Source organism: Taudactylus pleione, unplaced genomic scaffold (assembly GCF_031769625.1).
Source record: "Taudactylus pleione unplaced genomic scaffold, aTauple2 ptg000842l, whole genome shotgun sequence".
Lineage (NCBI taxonomy): Eukaryota > Metazoa > Chordata > Amphibia > Anura > Myobatrachidae > Taudactylus > Taudactylus pleione.
The window spans coordinates 2,430,001-2,452,065 of record NW_028285244.1 but is presented as its reverse complement, the minus strand read 5'-3'; the positions used below and the strand labels follow the sequence as shown (position 1 = coordinate 2,452,065).

The window sequence follows — 22,065 nt, the reverse complement described above, 5'->3', positions numbered from 1 at the left end:
GCCCGGCAACTCTGGTTACTGCGCAGTGTGAAAGGGCCCAGTTGAAATAACCCGGGTCGAGTGGCCCAGCATTTCAACCTGAGTAACAAGCAGGATTGAACACGAGTTCAAACCGGCTCGCGGTGCGGTGTGAACGGGTAACCCGGGTCGAGGCGACCCGGGTCCCGTTCACTGCATAGGGAGAGCCGGCGCTTGGAGATGATCTCATCACCGAACGCTGGCTCAGCAGCGATGGTGGTGAATGCAATAATGCCGGGTCGGGCCGTCAGTCTAAGAGGGGTCTCAGGCGGGTCGCACCCGGGATGGACATGTGCAGAAATCCCAGGTGCGACTCGCCAATTGCGATCTGAAGGAGGTATGACTGAGTCGGGCCGGCTTAAATTAAGGCGTATATATTTACTAAAGTGCGGGTTTATAGAAGTGGAGATGTTGCCCACAGCAACCAATCAGATACTACTTATTTATCTAGCACCTTCTAGCAGATAGTAGCTAGAATCTGATTGGTTGCTATGGGCAATATCTCCACTTCTAAAATCCTGCACTTTAGTAAATATACCGCCATATACGTTACTAGTAATGCATTTGTTTTAAGGAAATAAGTATACTTTATTGTTGGCTACAAAATATGATACATCATTCTTAATATATACTAGCTAGCTTTTGTTCCTTGATTCCAAGGGGGGCAATTCATTTAGAGGCGATGTACGGCTGTGCATATTACTGCTTGTTACCGTGCCCAGAAATGGAAGATTTTCCTGTGCGCGTTAATGGAGTGTATAGAAAAATCTGCTACGAGGTGCTGGAGAAATGGTGGGAAGACCAGCTGCTTGTGGCCATTGCTGCTATTAATTTGCCCCCCCTCAAATGTTTGTGTTTGGAGAGCAGCTTTTTTAGACCATTATTCTGAATCTCTTCAATCGCAACCATGCTCACCAGACATGCAAATAAGTGGGATAAGCAGAAATATGACTAACCCTAACCCTCTCTCCCCGATGCCTGACTGTAACCTCCCCACCACCCCATTGCCTAAACCTAAGCTCCCCCTCCCCTAAACCTAACCCTCCCCCCCCTTAGGGCCTAACCCTAACGCTAACCCTCCCCCCACCCCTCTACTTAATTTTGGTATTCCGGCTGTCGGGATTGTGACAAGTGTCGGGATTTCGGCGCCGACATTCTGAGCGCCGGAATCCCAGCGGTCGGGATATTGACAGCATCCCCCTCCCCCAAACACTTCCTAACTATCAATCTCACTGTGGGTAAAAAGTTTCTGCGAGCACCTTCGGTAATGTACCTTGACTCATGTGCAGTGTGACTCAGACGCAGGCGGCCCATCAACTGCAAAAACATCGGCGTTACAATGGCCCTACATAATGAAAAAGTGACATGTAGCGCTCTCCGAGGATAACCTATTGAAGATATTTGCATGAGTGACCCAAAGGGGCTCCACTCCGTCCTTATGGCTTCCATTATTCCTGAGACATTTGGAGAGCAGTGTGTGGTCCACAGGCAGCACAAATCGAGGAACAAAAGGGACAACAGGAGGCAAAGGAAAGAGCAGAAAATCAGTTACATGTGAAGCAGTGATAAATGTATAAAGAATTTCATTAAATGCTCTCTGTTACATTTTTATATAGAGCAAATTGTTTATTTAATAGACTATGGCTACTGTAGTTAGTGCATATTTAGTGGCCGTAATGAGAAGATCGGCACATTCTCTGATATAGTACTAATCCATTGATTTTATGGGCATGTTTCATATTTTTTATCCTAGTAACTTTTTTTTTTTTCTTGCATGCATTTCTTTATTTCTTATTGCACTCAGCATTTTCCCCCTTGTTACACCCTGGCCAGTCTGTATTCCCTTTTGGCATGCCTTACGGTACATAAACCAGTTGCGCTGATAGAAAAAACCCATCTCAGATGTAATAATTACACACTTCGGTTCACAGCCATTATTACTTCCTAAAGTGCGTCTTTGGTTCTAACAGTGAAGTAACTGTTAACCCTTGCATGTAATAATATTGTGTTTTAGCGGTTTATGGCACTATATATTTATTTAACCTAGATTAAGTTTTATTTGTGTCTGGAAGTCTGCTGAGGTGTTTGTGTTTAATTATATCACAGCAGCTCAATTATTCTTTTCTGGTTCTAAGGGTTCTATGTACTAAAGTGAGATGGAGATAAGTGCCAACCAATCAGCTTCTAACCGTCGCTTTACAGACTGTGGGGTCCATTTACTAAGCCTTGGATGGACATAAAATACCAACCAACCAGCTCCTAACTGTTATTTTTCAAACACAGCCTGTGACATGGCATTAAGGAGCTGATTGGCTGGTACTTTATCTCTATTCACTTTATCTTCATTCAAGGCTTAGTAAATAGACCCCTGTGTTTGAAAAATGACAGGAGCTGATTGTTTGGTACTTTATCTCAATAGAGGCCTATTAATCAACGACTTTCATCATATGCAATGTGTGTAAAAACTCATTGCGTATGATAAACAGTGCTCCAGCCAATCAACTCCCAACTGTCATTTTTCAAACAGGTGACAGTTGGGACCTGATTGGCTGGAGCACCATTATCATACGCAACGTGTTTTATCACTCGTTGTGTATGATGAAACTCGTTGATAAATAGGCCCCTTAGTACATAAACCCCAAAATATCTGTATTTATTTTGCTTTGAAATATTATAAATGTACTAAGCTGTGAAATATATTCTTAACACATGTGAAACCCTGCCTCCCGACGTTGGGACACAATCTGATAAGAGGAAGGGGATATGTTAGAATGCAGTATGAGAGTGTCATATCCCTTTCAGATATGAGAGCTGGGAAATTGCCGGGTCTATCAACCCGACCCTGGTAAGGAGCAAGGTCAGGAACCTGGGACTTTGTCCCGGGTTGTTTGCATTCACACTTAGCTAAATCCCAGGTGATGCGCAATCACGCACAAAAACCCGGGATTTAGATGTGAGTGTGAAAAGGGTATCACTGAGACCTGGGGTCTTGCTAGGCGACCCCAGCTCTTTTCCCCTAAAGATCACTTTGAATTGCTGCGCACACAATGTATTACAATGGTCCCGCACACCATGGTAAAATATTCCTTTATCCCCACAGAAGTTCTGACTGTTGGGGTGGCAGGGAAAGCCCCCAGAATAGGCTCTGTCCCGTCTAAATCATAACTGTTTTGAGGTCTGGTATAACTGCAGTTTTATGCGATAGTTTATGTATAATACTTAGGTGTTGTTTTTTTTCCTGGCACTTTTACATTGACAGTGGTGCACCTGATTGGAGATGTGATGCCTGATTCCTTGTAGTCCAAATGTTCCACCTTAAAATGAAATATAGTATTTAATAAATTAAGGATTCAACTGTTCCAATGTGACATCACTTTGGTGTCTGAACTGAGTGTTCACTTTTTGCCTAATCTATCCCACCCCTTGACAGGTGCCAGTGTAACGAGATAATCAATGTTATCCACATCTCCCGTCAGTAGTTTAATATCGCTATCGTGTGTGTGTATATTATATATATAATATATATGTGTGTATGTATGTGTGCACACACAATTAGGTCATCACGCACATTTGGCATGTGCATGTCACACCTAATGTTTACGGTGTGTGCCACTGTGCATATTAGATTTGATGTACACGGGCACACCACAGAGAGGGGAGAAATAAGGACAGGGAGTAAAGGGGTTAACTAAAATTGGATATTGGGATGTGGACGGGAGGAGCGTAACGTAACGGCTGAGGTGATCTGGCAGGTGTGTGTGTGTATATGTGTTGTATATATGTGACATGCACATATTTCCGTACACTATGTATAAGGATGTGAACTGTAGTGATTTGCTTGTTAGAACTTAGAGTATCTGAACATTACCAATAACCAATCCTTAGGTATAATTTATCCTCTCACATCCTTAACATCACTTTAAAAGCTTCTGCATTTTGTGAACAGATTATACTGAGGAGTTAATCTTCCCCAGGACTATCAGAATGATGCATTGCAGATAGCAGGATAGTGCCACAGCAATGTAACCAGCAGCTGGCTGACGGCAGCCTCCCAGAAACCCCTTCTTACATCACAATGTGACTGTGCACTAAAAGGCTTCTATTTTTAATCTCTGTGAATTAGCACATAATACATTAATACAACAGAATGTGTTTCATGTCCTAGAAACACAAATCAGGGGTAAGCAACCTGGGACACTCCAAGTGGTGCAGAACCAGCACGCCTGGGCATGCTGGCACTTATAGTTCAACAGTAGGATTGACCATGCTTGATCAATCCAAGGCTTTGTTTGATATAGAATAATGTCTAGTAGTAGGTTTACTAACCCTAATTTAAGACTTAAGTACAGATGTGTCCACATCTTACCTCCGTGCGCTAAAACATAAAGCGCGAGCGCCGTGCAACTCCGTTGCCCCAAGCGTCTTTCCATGCTACTTATTACCTTCAAATGCATCTTATTTACAAAGCGTTGTGAATAGGACACATATTCTGTGTGCGACTGTGGGTGCATCTGCATGCAAACTGCTATGTTACAGTGTCAGCGGCTGTGACACCCGCAGGCACACACAGAATATAGACATGCCGCATATCATTTAAATCAGGAGCAGCTGCTTGTGCGTCCTATTCACTCCGGTTTGCGAGTAAGATGCATTTGTATGTAAAAAGTCGCACGGAAAGACGCTTGGTGCTACCAAATGACGCCACAGCATGCCACGACTAGAAAGTTTGTTTAATGCGCAAGGAAGTAACATGTATGTGGACACATCTTTACCAGTGGAAAATAGCAAAATTATTAACAGCGACACACATACTATAATTTGGGGAACTCTACATTTAAAGTTTAATAATATTACATATATATTAGGGTGAATGGGTTAGTAATATTGAAAGTGATGACAATCGGACTTTGATACATGTATTGTACTAATTGTATAAGAACGTTGTGTCTGTCTGTTTGTTCCTAGTTGGCACGAAAACTACTAAAGTGATTTTCATGAAAACTCAGAATTTTGTAGTGGAAACGCCTAGAAATAACCTGCACTTTGTTTCATCTCGATCTGTCAAGTTAAAGCTGAGCAATAACAGAAACATAATTTATTGACATCATCAATGCAAGAGATAGGTATGGCACCATGTGTGTGGCTGGTAAGGGTTGGGGGGAGAGGTGCTTTGGGCCCGCGGTCACATGAATAGGATAGGCTACATGGCACTCTGTGCACCGGGCACACAGTGACATTGGTGTGAGTGGTGGGTGAATAGGATAGGCTACATGGCACTCTGTGCACCGGGCACACAGTGACATTGGTGTGAGTGGTGGGTGAATAGGATAGGCTATATAGCAGTCTGTGCACAGGGCACACAGTGACATTGGTGTGAGTGGTGGGTGAATAGGATAGGCTACATAGCAGTCTGTGCACCGGGCACACAGTGACATTGGTGTGAGTGGTAAGTGAATAGGATAGGCTACATAGCAGTCTGTGCACAGGGCACACAGTGACATTGGTGTGAGTGGTGGGGGAATAGGATAGGCTACATAGCAGTCTGTGCACAGGGCACAAAGTGACATTGGTGTGAGTGGTGGGTGAATAGGATAGGCTACGTAGCAGTCTGTGCACAGAGCACACAGTGACATTGGTGTGAGTGGTGGGTGAATAGGATAGGTTACATAGCAGTCTGTACACAGGGCACACAGTGACATTGGTGTGAGTGGTGGATGAATAGGATAGGCTACATAGTCTGTGCACAGGGCACACAGTGACATTGGTGTGAGTAGTGGGGGAATAGGATAGGCTACATAGTCTGTGCACAGGGCACACAGTGACATTGGTGGGGGAATAGGATAGGTTACATAGCAGTCTGTGCACAGAGCACACAGTGACATTGGTGTGAGTGGTGGATGAATAGGATAGGCTACATAGTCTGTGCACAGGGCACAGTGACATTGGTGTGAGTAGTGGGGGAATAGGATAGGCTACATAGTCTGTGCACAGGGCACACAGTGACATTGGTGGGGGAATAGGATAGGCTACATAGCAGTCTGTGCACAGAGCACACGGTGACATTGGTGTGAGTGGTGGGTGAATAGGATAGGCTACATAGCAGTCTATGCACAGGGCACACAGTGACATTGGTGTGAGTGGTGGGTGAATAGGATAGGCTACATAGCAGTCTATGCACAGGGCACACAGTGACATTGGTGTGAGTGGTGGGTGAATAGGATAGGCTACATAGCGGTCTGTGCACAGGGCACACAGTGACATTGGTGTGAGTAGTGGGGGAATAGGATAGGCTGCATAGCAGTCTGTGCACAGGGCACACAGTGACATTGGTGTGAGTGGTGGGTGAATAGGATAGGCTACATAGCAGTCTGTGCACAGGGCACACAGTGACATTGGTGTGAGTGGTGGATGAATAGGATAGGCTACATAGCAGTCTATGCACAGGGCAAACAGTGACATTGGTGTGAGTGGTGGGTGAATAGGATAGGCTACATAGCAGTCTATGCACAGGGCACACAGTGACATTGGTGTGAGTGGTGGGTGAATAGGATAGGCTACATAGCGGTCTGTGCACAGGGCACACAGTGACATTGGTGTGAGTAGTGGGGGAATAGGATAGGCTGCATAGCAGTCTGTGCACAGGGCACACAGTGACATTGATGGGAGTGGTGGGTGAATAGGATAGGCTACATAGTCTGTGCACAGGGCACACAGTGACATTGGTGTCAGTGGTGGGTGAAGGCGCTGCTGCCACCAGTCTATAGAGCGCTGCTGGTCACATAGGCCACTCCCACTACAGGGCCCCTATACAAAGCAATACAACTAGGACATCTCAAATTAAAAAAATAAAAGCAGAAGCAATTTTATTGTGGGCAACAGCTAGTTATTCATAATTTGAATGTTGAAATGTACATTCACATCTCAAACAGATGATTAAAAAGCAAAATCTTTCCTACGCTATTCATCTCTTAGCTGCGCACAGACAAGTTATCCATCTTGATGTAGAAAAGAATGCATCTTTTAAATCCACTAAGAAATAATGACATCACTGAGGCATTTTTTGCCTCATGCCTCAATAGTTACTATTGGTTTAGACCAGAAATGGCTGTCTCAACTTTGCCGTCCGTGACCGCGACACTTTAAGACATAAGACTACCTAACAGCACATAAACAAAAGGCACATTTGCTTAATACATAGCTAGCAGAAAATAATATTAGCCCCGAGGGCAGATTGGGATGCCAGTTATTGTCCTTTTCTACCTTTTGGCACAATTTCTTGGCAATAATTTTACTAACATAAAACAAAATTGAAAACCGGGCATATAGATCTCTAAAAAGAAATAGAGGATAAGAAGCAATATACAAATGAACACTGCTATATGCACAATAATAATTAACAGGAGCGATATGCAAAAAAACCCCACAAAAAACAAAAATTAATCTAGCATTGAGAAATTGTTGAGTCAAAGGGCTTGCAATCTAATGCAATAACCTCCCACATATCCTTTATAAAGATACAATCAATGCAAATGTACTATTTTTTTTCATTAAGAATAAAATGAGTAACCTACGGCCAGAATTGTTCTACAATGACAAAGGATATTCACAACTGGGGCATGTTAGGTGTGTAAGAAGAAGTGGCAAATGTATTGACACAACTAGACCCTATATGCCAAGAGCAATTTTAAATCTGACTCCGAAACACTTCAGAACCCTTTATTGTCAACACTCCACCTTTCGTTCCTGTTGTCTCATAAATGATTCATGTACTTTGCACGTTTTATCTGAGCGCTGGAGACACATCTCTGCGATTCCAGGCCCTCGCACACCAGCTTCATATTCATTTTATCAGCACGGGTTGGATATTATGTCAAAGCTTTCTGCACTTCAAGAGTCTAGCACCTAAAAGCCACCCAATGACATTTACAGAGCCACATGGATAACTAAATTTAACTTGCATGTTTTACATTTATCTCGCTAAGAATATACAGTATGTGTTCTGGAACATGTACCAAAAATTAAAGCAAATCCCACATTTGGTAACGTATAGATCTATAATCATTTTATAGCAGCCAATGAATATTTCTGACAGAAACATTTTTGGGAAATATCCATGAAATGTTGCTCAGAGTATAGTATACTTCATAGAAACGGTATAACGAAAGCTATAAGATCACTGCCTGCAGGCTCTAGTCAAGAGAATAAGGAGTTTAAAGGAGAACGTAATGAGAATACCACTCTGCAGGGCTGCACTGAGAATCTGCTGTTCAGGGCAACCCTGTGTAATTGTTGTAGTTTATTTTTTTCCCTAATGGGATTCTAACAGTGGGCCTGATTCAGCAATCAATGCACAGGAGAGAACGCACGCATCTGTCCGCTGCGAGAATATGGTAATCAATACATACGCACGGAGACCGCAGCATAAGATGCAGACACCCATCTCCCTTTACTCAAAGCCTGATCAGTACGCAATATAGGGTAAACATCGGTAACATCGAGAACCATCGCCCACATTTGCATAATAGTGGTTGACCAGACCTCGCGTAGGATCTTGGCAACTTCCTATGTGCGCGGAGTTTCATCACTGCGTGCGTTGCCGCACTGGCTTATTTATGGACGCCCCTAAAACGGCGTCCCAACGCACAGGCACGCCTGGGTTCGCCCGTCCACCCCCCGTCACCACCCACAAACGGCACTTCCTGTCAATCATTAACAGAAGCGGTCTGCGTGCACGTTTCTTGTTGTCTGCGTACGCTTACCCCATCGCACTGGATAGTTTGCGCAGTGCGATGCATGCGCAGTACAGAAATAACGGCCAAGTGCGTGCGTTCTCTCCTGTGCATTGCTTGAATCAGACTCAGTATCAGAAATTGTGGTCTATGCTGGATGCTAGATAAATATAACAAATTTATTGTCATTTCAAAGAAACACAACGGAATTGTCCATATATCTAGAGAAGAAGAACAGATACTAAGGGGTATATTTACTAAAGTGCGGGTTTTTAGAAGTGGAGATGTTGCCCATAGCAACCAGTCAGATTCTACTTAACATTTAACTAGCCCCTTCTAGAAGATAATTGCTAGAATCTGGTTGCTATGGGCAACATCTCCACTTCTAAAAACCGGCAGCTTAGTAAATATACCTTAAGCCTGCATATAAGCCTAACATTTTTTACTTTTTAAATCGCTCATAACGTTGGCATAAAAGGTAAATACATGCTAGTCCAAAGGTAAATTAAATTACCCAATTAAATGAGATTATGATAGGGTTGAATGTCACAATTTTACCTTTAGTATGGCTTTGGATAATCCATACAAGGACAGTGGATGATTAATAGCGCTACAAATACAGTATAGAATTCCGATGATTGACATCTGCTTTCATTACAATTCAAGTACGGTCAGATCCCTAGAATTCAGCCGAGTGAATCAGAATCCTGAGTTACCTCCAGCTTCAGCAAGTGAAACGCACAGCAACTGCTTACAGGAGTTTTGATAAGATAACATGTATCATTTAATTAAGATAAGATGTATCCGATCCAATTGACCTTATTTTAAAATGCAGATTAGGGTCTACATTAAGTTATTAATTTTTTTTTCTAATAGTTCGGTTTCTGGCTGAACACTGAATTATGGATACAGTGCATCCTTATGAAAAATGCAGTAAGTAATGACATGTAGCCAGACTTGCCCCTCATGCTTTCTGTATCCCTGTAGTGTTTTTCCCTTCGCCCTTATAGCATATTTCAGTTTCAGGCTTTGCTCTGCCTGCAAACGAGCGATTTCTCTTTTTAGGGGGAGGTGTAAACAGCTTTTTGAGGATTTATCAATTTATAATTCCTTTGTTTAAGAAACGGCATATCTGTCCGGCGATTGCCACAGCTTGCAATCACACATTACAATGGAATAACTCCCTTCAATATTACAGGGTCCACCGTCTCTCGAGCCTCATAAAAAAGCACTTACATGGATTTTTACACAATTAATTTTGAATCTCTTACAAAATAGACTATGCACTAATCAATACCAGTCATGTGCTGTGTAAATCTAATAACGGCACGGGTTAAATCCCCAGGGAAGCACACGTGTAGCTCACAGAATGCAGAGATGAAATGGAGGGATGCATTCCTTAAATTGGAGGATGCATTTTTCAGGGCGTGAATGGCCCAGGGTTCGCATCGCTTGACTAAAACCCACAGTCATTGTTCTCATTTATTTAAAAAAAAAAAAAAAGTGTATGACTTAAGCCGCGTATCCACTAGCCGATAAAATGAACAATAACTATATCGTTCATTATATCGGCCAGTGGATATGCCGTCAACGACCAATGATGCGCGCTCCCGCTGGTCGTTGATGACGTCGCTCATCGCCCGTACTTACAGGGCAATCTGACTATATTGTCAGGGTCTTGAAATACGGCGATGAGGGAGGGTGACATCACTGAACGATGTATCATTCAGTGTGGGTGCTCAAATGTCATTAACAGCATTGAGCACACCACTGCTGGGGACACACTACACGATATCGCTCATGGAACGAATCATGTAGTGGATATTCCCTGTTTAGATCTGTATATAATTTCACTATTCCTACTAATTTAACACACACACACACACACACACACACACACACACACACACACACACACACACACACACACACACACACACACACACACACACACACACACACACACTGATCAGCCATGACATTAAAACCAGTGACAGGTGACGTGAATGACATTGATTATCCTATTACAATGGCACCTATCAAAGAGTGGAATATATTAGGCAGTAAGTGAGCACTCAGTTCTTGAAGTTGATGTGTTGGAAGCAGGAAGAATGGGCCAGCGTAAGGATCTGAGTGACTCTGACAAGGGCCAAATTGTAATGACCAGACAACTGGGCCAAAGCATCTTCAAAACGGCAGGTCTTATGGGATGTTCCCAGTATGCAGTGGTTTGTACTTGCCAAAAGTGGTCAAAGGAAGGACACCGTTGAACCGTCAACCTGGTGCATCCAGCCACCCTTTGCCTGCATGTCGGCATTAATTATGCATGAACAAAATCACAAATGACAGACCCGGAAGTCTCTTATTCACAAAGGACAGCTCTTACCGAGAGAGCTATGACCCAGAAGCCCCTCTGGTGTCATTCTGCCGCAGGTGTTGGCTTTGAGGGTTCTGATTGGATCCCTCTCGCAGCACTCTCCGAATAGAAGCCCATAGGTTTCTATAGTGTAACGCCATCTCAAGATGGCATTACCCAACCGCATCCAAGCTCCGGAGTTCTGAAAACCTGCACTGTAGTAAATATACCTCTATGTATCATATAAATTGCACATTTTCATCTCCGCATCCGGCAACAGAACGACCTAATCTTCTTGGATATTGTATTTCTTCTGTTGGTATGACGGGTTATTCTAATCCTGGGGATGACCCATGTTATGTGTTGTCTAAATGTTCAGTAAAAGTGTTAGAAGTAATACAGGGCTCTGCCCTTTGATAACCTAGAATGACAATGCACTGTGTAATACTATGTTGTTACATTTGTGTATAAAAGGGAACAGCTTGATGTACACCATCCAACCAATCGTGGCTATATAATTTGTCTCTTCTGCTTCTAGGAATCCTGGAATTTATTAGTATAGCATTTGGCCTGGTCAGCATTCGAGGTGTGGAGAGTGGCCTGTACCTGGCAATGAATGAGAAAGGGGAGCTGTATGGGTCGGTAAGTTTTTAAACTTTCACCACTTGCAGCAGCCCATGTCCTAGACAAACACCTTAGTCATTGTACTCCTGTCTGTCATAGCTTATACCTAATTACGTTTAACATCACATTTCTTAACCGCTTTTATTTAATCATGTTTGGCCATTCCCATCATCCCACTGTTACCCACCCTCCTATCACAGCACTGACGTCATATACTCTGTATTACGATTATAGTAGCCAAATATTACACTGACGGTGTTGTGTCTTCTGCCATTGAAAGCTGTTTGTTTTCTGTATTTATATTTTGGGTGCGGGGGTGGGGGTTTATTTTTACTATCTCAGTAACCAGCTGCAGAACTGGACTTATTTTCTCACAGTCTGCGGCTATATTTTGCGTATTTTCACACTCAGAATGTCCGACTGCCCATGGCCGCTGGTGTCAGTGTAACTGCTTTGCTGAGACCGACACGCTTGGAACACGCCCGTGACTGGTAGCCACCCCCTTCCCCTTCCCGTTAGCACCCGGGAACACAACATAGAGATTGCATAGATATCCATGCTATTTCAATCTGCGTCTTTGTACGGTAACCATCGCCTCACACGCGCAGTGCGGCCCAGACGCATGCACAGAGGGAAACCGTCGGACACTTGCACCTGGCGGTTTCCAGGCGCTCACGTCTGAATCAACCGGAGTGTGATCTGGAGTGTACGCAAGTACATGGGACAGACGACACTCCGTCACATGTAGCTGAGCGGGTGTAACTAGCCGGTGGCTGGGCAGTCGTGTAAAGGCTAAATTCAGTGATGACGTGTTGTCAAAACTGCGGGCTTGCAGGGCTGTGCGTACCTCTGTTTTCCGATGTAGCTTTTGCACCCAGGATAATGATGGATAGGGGTGGTCCAGCTACAGTAATCCGTACATCTCCTCATACAGGCAATATCAGCATGCAATTATGTCCCACTTGCATCCAACTCTGCCTCAGCTGGTAATATCTGTCCATATGCTCTTTATTTTTATAGATTGATAACAGAAAAACCACCAATATCGTGGTACAAATTATTATCCATTTTTGTTAGTTAATCAGAAAAGTTGCTTCACTTCTCACAGTAGGTAGTCACAGTAGATAGTCCTACAATTTATAGTAGTCCAGTGTATCTGTTTAGCAAATAGGTGAAATAAGTTTTTAATATCATGGAGAACTGACTTTTAAGGGTATAATATATATTTACTAAAGTGCGGGTTTTTAGGAGTATCAGAAATTGTGGTCTATGCTGGATGCTAGATAAATATAAGAAATTTATTGTCATTGCAAAGAAACACAACGGAATTGTCCATATATGTAGAGAAGAACAGGTACTAAGGGGTATATTTACTAAAGTGCGGGTTTTTAGAAGTGGAGATGTTGCCCATAGTAACCAATCAGATTCTACTTAACATTTATCTAGCATCTTCTAGTAGATAATAGCTAGAATGTGATTGGTTGCTATGGGCAAGATCTCCACTTCTAAAAACCTGCACTTTAGTAAATATACCCCCTACACTCTATAAGTACGATTATATAGCATTTTGTGTCTACTGGCACCTACCGTACTCAAGGCTATCACATCTTCATTAACAAATAAAAAATAAAAATATTACTTTTTTTAAGGATTATTTGGTATTACGTATTTGGATGCCTGTTTGCTCTACGAGACTTGTGACACCGTTGGGCATATTGAAAAGAAAATGATGATGTCTGGGTTTGAGGGGGTAGTCACAGCATTCTGACGATGGACGAGTTAATGTGTGATAGATGTACAAAAGTCAAATGAGTACTCAAAACGAATTAAAACGCACAAGAATACTCCACATTGTAAGCAGAGCACCATAAATCAAACCTGTCAGACCCCTGCTGGTGTCCCCGTCCATACAGATCTTCATTGATGTGTCTGATAATGTCCTACGGGTGAGACGGCTTTAGGCCTTCTCAGAAAGGGAAGCAGAACTTGCATAATAAAGTAACCTGAGGGCTTTCAAAACAAAGTGAGTAAGGACAGCTCCACACAGGACAACACAGAGCATTTAAGCAATACGCATCAGACATATCGTTTCTGTCAGAGGAAGCAGCCAGAGATCACACAGGCTCGCTGAAAGGGATTTGCAAACATAGCACTCTCAGCCCATCCCAGTATATAATGGTGCTCAGATGCAACCACGGCTTTCAGGAAAAAAGGCTGTTTGCGTCTTCCACAGAAACAAATAAATAAATGTAGGATAAAGTCCACTTTTAAAAGCTCTGTGTTCAAACGGGTTGGGTAGGGGACGCCGGTATCACGACAGGTTTAGGATACCGACACCTGTTGGTAGGTAACCCTAACCCTCCCCCCTGGTGCCTAAGCTTAACCCCTAAACCCCCCCTTGCCCCACGGGATGCCGGGATTCCGACTGGTGTTGGGATTACGATGCCATTATTCTGAGCGCCGTCATCCCGACAGCCGGGATAGTGACTACGTCCTGTTCAAACCACAAAGAATATATTGTGGACTATAGACCAGAAGGCAGTATTTTTCCAAATGATGCGGTAAATGTACTAAGCCTTGAAGGGAGAGATAAAGTACCAGCCAATCAGCTCCTCTCAGTTTACAGGCTGTGTTTGAAAAATGTCAGGAGCTGATTGGTTGGTACTTTATCTCTCTCCACTTCATCTCTTTCCAAGGTTTGATTCATGGTATGTGCAATATATACTTATACAGTATACTTATTATTACGTGTAGTAAGACGCACTTTAAATTATTGATTTAATGAATTCTACCACAACACCGCATTTTTGTCTCTAAGACTGGACCAAATAGTCGCCACATAAATGAACACGTTTTTATTACATTTTGCGCCATGTAGTGCCTCCATAACGGTGGTGAATGCATTCCATGGTGATTAATTTTTGCTCATTTTTCCGCACACCCCATTGAGATTGCTTACCGAAGTACGCCGTAATGTGCGCAGCCGGACATCGCAATGATGTCCGCAGGCACATGGCATACAATGGAGTCCCCTCCAATACCTCTGTTTCCTAAGATTTCTTTTGCCACGCTGTAGCGGACATTATAGTATAATCAAAGCATCCATTTATTTCTCAAAATCTCTGCGTAAAATAAAATACCGTGTGACTGACCTGCACACCCAACTGGGGGGTCTATTTACTAAGCAGTGTTAGGAGACAGAGTGAAAAGTGATAAGGTACCAGCCAATCAGCTCCTAAATGCCATCTCACAGGCTGTTTGAAAAATGGCAGCTAGGAGCTGATTGGCTGGTACCTTATCACCGTTCACTTTATGTCCTAACAAAGCTTAGTAATAGACCCCAGAATGCGAACATCCATTGCATGAACCGTAAACCATGTTTACCTCAATCCACATTCAGAACAATCTGCCTCTATTTTGCATGCAGACAACTAGTTACTTTGGTCTCCATTGACCCACATGGGAATAGGTGGCACATCCTTGTGTACTTTACACACTTCTTTCACCACACTCTCCTACTGAAGCCAGAAAATTTGCACATCTGTATGTGTGAATTGTGACGTGTGAATTGGTCCCACTAAACAATAGTTCTCACACACCTGTGTGTGTACTCAACAAATCACTTAGCAAACCTGCCATGTAAATTTGTTGCATACAGCATTCGCAAACAGACCCTTTAATGTTTATAAGGAACAATACATCGCTATTGGCCTACCATAAAGAGCCTTTAACACATATCTGTGTAGAAAGTAATCATGAGGAAATGATTGTAATGTATGAGACAATTTCCTGACACAATTACGCTTTTCTTTGAATATGTGCAGCTTAATGGGTCAAGGTGAGTTTTATTAGCGTACTAATCATGTGCATCGGAAATGTACCAAATATAACGCCGGCTAGCAGTTTCTTCCCTACTTGCTAGGCAATGGCTTGCACAGTATGCTTTCCTCCCAAAGAGAGCATCCTATGATAAACGTGTATCTGAATAATATTGAGAACTGGAATTGTTCTTATAGTACAAACCGGTCATCATGGGAATTTGGTTTGGAATCACTTCAGGACCATCTCCAAGAAGATGACCATGTTTGCCATGTTATAATTTCCCGATTTTAAAAATGTTGGTTACAGCTAACTGCACTACAACAACCAATCAGATTACAGTTATCATTTTTATTTTTCTTGAACAGTTTAGAAAATGAAAATGAATGTTTGATTTAGTTGCTATGGGTTACAGCACCTGCACCATGTTATTAAATAAGGCTTATTGGGTCTGATGCAGAGATTGACGCATTGCCGATATTTATGCAGCTCAGCGTTGTTTTCTCTTATCGCTATAGATGGCAACAGCAAGAATTCACCACTATTTAAATAAAGCATTTTTTTCTTTTTGAAATAGTGACAAAGTTTTTTTTGTTTATTTTTTTTCATCTTTTTTACAGTTACAATTTCACTTTCATCTAAAAAAAATAAATAAAACAAATTGGAAGTCAGGGGTTCCAGTTCCACTGCGCATGTGCGAACTGACAGAGCCTGGTTGCATATGAGCTGAGGTATCTAGGACTGGGGTAACGGTTAAGAGTACTTTTACCCCTGCCAGCTAGTATCGCTCATTTCTAAATAGAGCCCAAAGGCAAAGGGCACAGTTAAATCTTAATATCGTCAATGCAATAATGTAACACTATGTCTGGATGTCCAAAAACAATCTGTATAAATTTATTTAAATCTTGAATTGTAAAGGCATATAGCCATTATATTGGTGATGAACCATATTGTATATTTTCATGTATAGTTGTAAAATAATATAAAAAGCAAGAATGTAGGAACAGTAAAGCTGCCATTAAACTAAAAATATGTTTTCAAAAAGAGGAAACAAACAGAACGCTATGTTGGTAAATGATTTGACATTAGAGACGTGTCAATATTTCTAGCCTAGTAAGGGGCCTAGCAATTTCAAGCATCTCTTCAGTGTTCCAAAATCAAAACAATAGCTATATTGTGCCACAGGCACTAAATTAAACGTTCCATTGTGTCAGCCAGCAAAGTTCTACTAGTCACAAATACAAGGGGAAAAAAAATAATACACTTTTATTTTCCCACCCATGTGTTCTTAACTTAGACGTTCCAGTGAACAAAGAATCATCCATTAAAATTAAATATATTTTATGTTTACAAAGATCTTTAGAAAATTGTATTTGTTTTCATTTCAAGTATTCAGTACTTTTCTGTCTGTATGGAATTTTTTTTATTGTTATTTTAAAGAAAACTCCACCATGACCTAAAATCATAAAGTAAATTAGAGTCCATCCATCTTTAAAGATGGGAAGTGTCCACTGTTATCAGTAGTCATCCCAGTAGTCCCTCTGTACTGGTCCATTGTTCTACCGAGAACTCGGCAGAATTGGGAATTTCAGCATTTTGCGTGATGCCATCTCATTGACGCTCCTGAAGGCGGAGGGGTTGGCCATTCAAATATTCCTCTTTTTTTGGGGGGGGGGGGGGGGGCTGAAGAATTTGCCATTATCAAGGCACTGGTACTTACATTATTCATTTTTGAAAGCTAGTGATTGGGGCATGAATGTGGTTGTTCCCTTATTTGGATTTCAGGAATGTTGGCAGGTAAGCTGCTAGGATGTCTATGCACTCTTGTCTACTCTGTCTGAACAGCCAGTAGGCTCCCGAGTCTTGGTTGCTGCTCTCGGCTGCCCGGAAGAGCGTTCAAGTCTCAAGGATTTGCCCCGCGTCTAAACACCGCCGCCACCCACTTCCCAAGCGAAGTGGGCGGATCAGGTGGCCGATGATGCGACTCACGCTGAATTGCATAATCGTAGCCACGCCGCCCGCTTTACAATGTCCATAATCTCGGTATAGTGGGGACGGTGTCACGATTATATCGCACCATCACGCTCCTTGCATCTGCCCTCCTATTCCACAACTAGCCCCCCGCATGCCCCCTGCTGTGCCATCCTGGCTGATTTCCCCCCCCAGAAAGTCAGCAAGTGTAACAAATAGTGTGGTTCCTAGCTTGGAACATCCATTGTTCTAATTGGACGGATGAGCATTTCACTCAAGTTAAGGTCAGGGTGGCTTTCTTTAATCTATTCATGAATGCCAATGCTACAGGGGCACTTCAAGACATGAGAAGGCCCATGTACACACGTTTTGGCCTCCTCCCCCTGAAAATATTGCGCATGCGCAAAAGGTAACAAAGACTGTCGCACAGTGTTATGGTTTTTGAGGAGTGATGTATCAAACCTTCTAAAGAGAGAAAATGGAGAAGTTACCCATAGCAACCAATCAGATTCTACCTATCATTTTATAGATGCTGTGGTGCCGTATCTCTGCAGAACTCACTGTAAACATGGCCTGGACAGCAGGGGCGTATCTATATTGGGTGCAGGGTGTGCACACCCTTCACCCATATTATCTAATACTTGCCTCCATGCGTCGGCTTTTTCAGCCCTGCACAAAACGCCGGAAAATGGCGCCATGGCCATTTTTCTGGCGTCATGCGCAGTGAAGAAATCGCCAGGAAAATGCCCGGCGACCTGCACAGTAGACTCTGGCACACTAGTGTCCAGTGTCTGCTGATGTTGTGGTCGGAGGTCAGACGCGTCAGTCTGCTGTCTGCCGCCGGAGAGAGAGGAGAGGGCCCCCGACAGGGAATGAACATAGGCAAGCAAACCAGCAAATCTCACCTGCATCCCCACCTGCCCACCAATCCTCTTATTTGATGCTGAATTTAATGATATCGTGCAGGAGATTCTCACCCTTTTTCAGGTATATTTGTTTTCTCTAAACTATGGCGTTGAACCCTCCACTGGGATCATACCATTCGGATGAGTGATAATAAAACAAAAAGGCTGTAATAAACGCCATTAGCAAGGTGATATAGGGATGGCCTTAGAATAGTGGAGGTGATCTGCTTACTGCCTGCAACTAAAATGACCTAATTGAACCACGGATGAGCCATTTCTAAGCTAACATGTGATGTAGGCAATCATCGCAAACCTGGCATCAAATGGAATAACCATTTCCATGGAATTGGGACTATCGATAATTGCCAACTACCAGTTTCTGACGGCCATCCCTAGGGTGAAAATAATTCCACTAGCAACATGAAAAGGCTCTAAAACCCCACTAGCAGCATGAAAGAAACCTGTCTGAGCAAAAGATGTGCGGTTCGGTTTTGACTCGGATTTTCCCGCCAAGTTCGGATCTTAGAAAGAGGCAAAACATCTTCTTTCACAGACATCTCAGCACAGATGTCCGTGAAAGATGACATTTTGTCCGGGAAAAAAGATGTTTTGCCTCGTTATGAGATCAAAACTTGGCGGGAAGATACGAATCAAAACCGAACCGTACATCTCTGAGCAAGATAGACAATCTCCTACACAGTCTATAAATAGAACTGGGACTGCGACTGTGTCAACTCATTCTGATCTGTGTTATGCCTGATGTAAAATAAGGGAAAAGTCTTCCCATGGAAGTCTTGAGAGAAATTCTGTAAAAAAAAAAAAAGCGGCTGAAATTCTGTGCCTAAATCATGGGGGAGAATCCCGCACTCCACTTTTGAAGTCCTGCTCATCTCAAGTCGCACTGTATATTTGTATCAGTTTTTACCACACATTATTAACCTTTACTTGGCAGTGGGTGGAAAATGGCCTCAAACCTATTTTGTAGGACAACAGAAGTCAGGTTTGTATGAGGGGGTTGGAAGAGTGGATGAGGTCTTTGTTTGCCTTCCAAGCACTGTACATGTCGCTCCCACTTAAGAGATTCCTCTAGTGATATTAAATAATGCATTTTGCCATCCACGCAGATAAATAATTAAAAGTCTGAAATAGTCCTCTGATCAGTACATATCATAAAAGCTTTAGGAGAGCAGGAGTCGTTAAAGAGCCCGTACAGCATGCACAGCGTCTGAATGAAAATATAGCATTTCCAAGGTGTAACGGTCGTCTTTATCCATAGCTCATTTGCATTTGGCGACTTTGCCTTTATGGATGATGGTGGTAGTGATAGAAAGGGATAAAGCTGAATGTAAGAAACAACAACGTTACAACAATGTAACACTCTTTTGTGGTGTGATAAGTTGAAAATATTCTGGTTTTGAGAATTTGTGTAAAATGTCACTGTAACCATCGAATTGTGAGGGGTATATTTACTAAAGTGACGATTTTTAGAAGTGGAGATGTTGCCCATAGCAACCAATCAGATTCTACTTAACATTTATGTAGCAACCTTCTAGAAGATAATAGCTAAAATCTGATTGGTTGCTATGGGGCAACATCTCTACTTCTAAAAACTCGCACTTTATTAAATATACCCCTAACTGTCTGGTTGCTGCATATAATAACTTTTTTCCATGTATAACAGCTTTTATAAACATCTCCTATGTTTCGGCGCTCCTTTTTTTTTGTCTCACAGAATTTATTTATTTTGCCTGTATTTTCAGGACTTCTAAGTTTAAAACATATGTTGATTGAACACATTTCTTCCATAAATCACCTCCCATGATGACTACTTTTTTACGCACACCCATAAATATATAATCAGTCACTCTTATATAAGGCAGTTCATAATTTTAGTTAGCGGTCCTCAAGGGTTGTTGAAACTTAAAAATTAAAGCACTTATATTATGGAGAGCAAGGGACAGATTTATCAAAAGATCTAAATCCTTATTGCCCCAAAACTCTAGTTTTTGCCAGCAATTGGGCTTTTTTTAATTCGCTCTATGCATAGTCATTTTACTACTTCATTTTACTGCTGTCTTTTGCCATTGGGACAAAGCTTTTCTTTAAAATTACAGCAGCATAAAAACTTGTAAGCCCGGGCCTGTCTAAAATGGTTTGTGGTTTTAATTTATCACTTACTATGCAAAACAAGATGTTATAACGTTGTTGAACAATACGAAAAAAAATTACAGATGTGAGAGATTTGTATGGATTTTTCCTGAGGAACGTTTTAGTATTACGCAGCAGAAACCAAAATTTTGGGGTTGTGATGAGGCTTTATAGCTAGTTCCCACGTCTGTAAGCAGCACGGAAATCGCTCGCTGTTTTCTTCACACATAAATAAAATTCCTGCACACGGATGCAAAATTGGCACATTTAGAACTATTTACCAAAATAACAAACCTCAATGCAAATATGTGAGACGCTTAGCAGTCAGATGAGAAGACAGATTCAATAATGTGGAGAAAAAAATGATTTAATGTTTCTGAGACACAAAAACCCATAGAGATTTTTTTTTTTTTTTTACAATCTCATAAATTGAAGTAAAAAAAATTTGAAGCAGATGTTGTATAATTAATCAGGATGTGAAACTGGCACATTACATCATTTATGCAGAATTGTGCGACCAGAGTCTCACAATATATGTAAAATGTGTGACATAATCTGGGTAATACTGTAAAACAAAGTGTAGAATAACAGACCGCCAATTCCTCTCAACAGCTGCTGTTGGTACTGAGCATACTATCCTGCACAATGTGAAATCAAACACACACAGTAGCAGTACCCCGTATTGAGTATACCATTAGACACCCATTAATTATACCAGATCTGTGCCGCCTGTTGACTACACTGGCACAGTCCCTCACTTTATTATGATACAAAGCCACTGCACATGGCACTGATTGCAAAAGAGTATAGAACAGATATATGATAATTTTTCTGTGATGGTGACAAAAATGTGGCAAAATTTGGGCAGTTATTTTTGTTTGCATGATATGTCCCTTTGCCTGCTGCCTCTAGCACTCTGTTTTTAATTCCCCTCATGGTAGAAGCACCCCTGATCACAGGTGTGTATGTATATGTATGTGTGTATATATATAATATATATATATATATATATATATATATATATTATACACACGCACGCGCAAAGAAATTGTAATTACTTGCAAGGGAAATTGATCAACTGACCTTGATCTGCACTCACAAGATAGCATTACTGAAGTAGCACTGAGCTACGGAGATACAGAGCATGCATGGCACCATTACAGTAAGGTCAGATGTCCCTGTGTGTGTGCTAGCACCAGTAACCATTGTTAGGCTGTACGCTGAACTTTAAATACTATATGTTATTATCTGTATGTCCACAGTCATTGATTGATGGTTGTTGTCTATTCCTTGCAGGAGAAGTTAACCGAGGAGTGTGTGTTCCGAGAGATATTTGAAGAAAATTGGTACAACACGTATTCATCGAACCTCTATAAACATGTGGACACAGGACGGCCATACTATGTTGCATTGAATAAAGATGGTACTCCAAGAGATGGGAGTAGGACTAAACGGAGACAGAAAGTTACACATTTTTTACCTAGACCAGCGTTCC

General features: G+C 42.0%; 1 protein-coding gene across 1 annotated transcript in view; it reads left to right on the top strand.

Moving 5' to 3' along the window:
* FGF9 (fibroblast growth factor 9) overlaps positions 1–22,065 on the top strand; it is a 46,422-nt gene that overhangs the window by 22,313 nt on the left and 2,044 nt on the right. Inside the window, exons 2-3 of the mRNA XM_088458605.1 lie at positions 11,642–11,745; positions 21,867–22,065. The exon at positions 21,867–22,065 is cut by the window's right edge and continues 2,044 nt beyond it. Coding sequence (XP_088314731.1) covers positions 11,642–11,745; positions 21,867–22,065 — 303 coding nt within the window. The remainder of the gene's footprint in view (positions 1–11,641; positions 11,746–21,866) is intronic.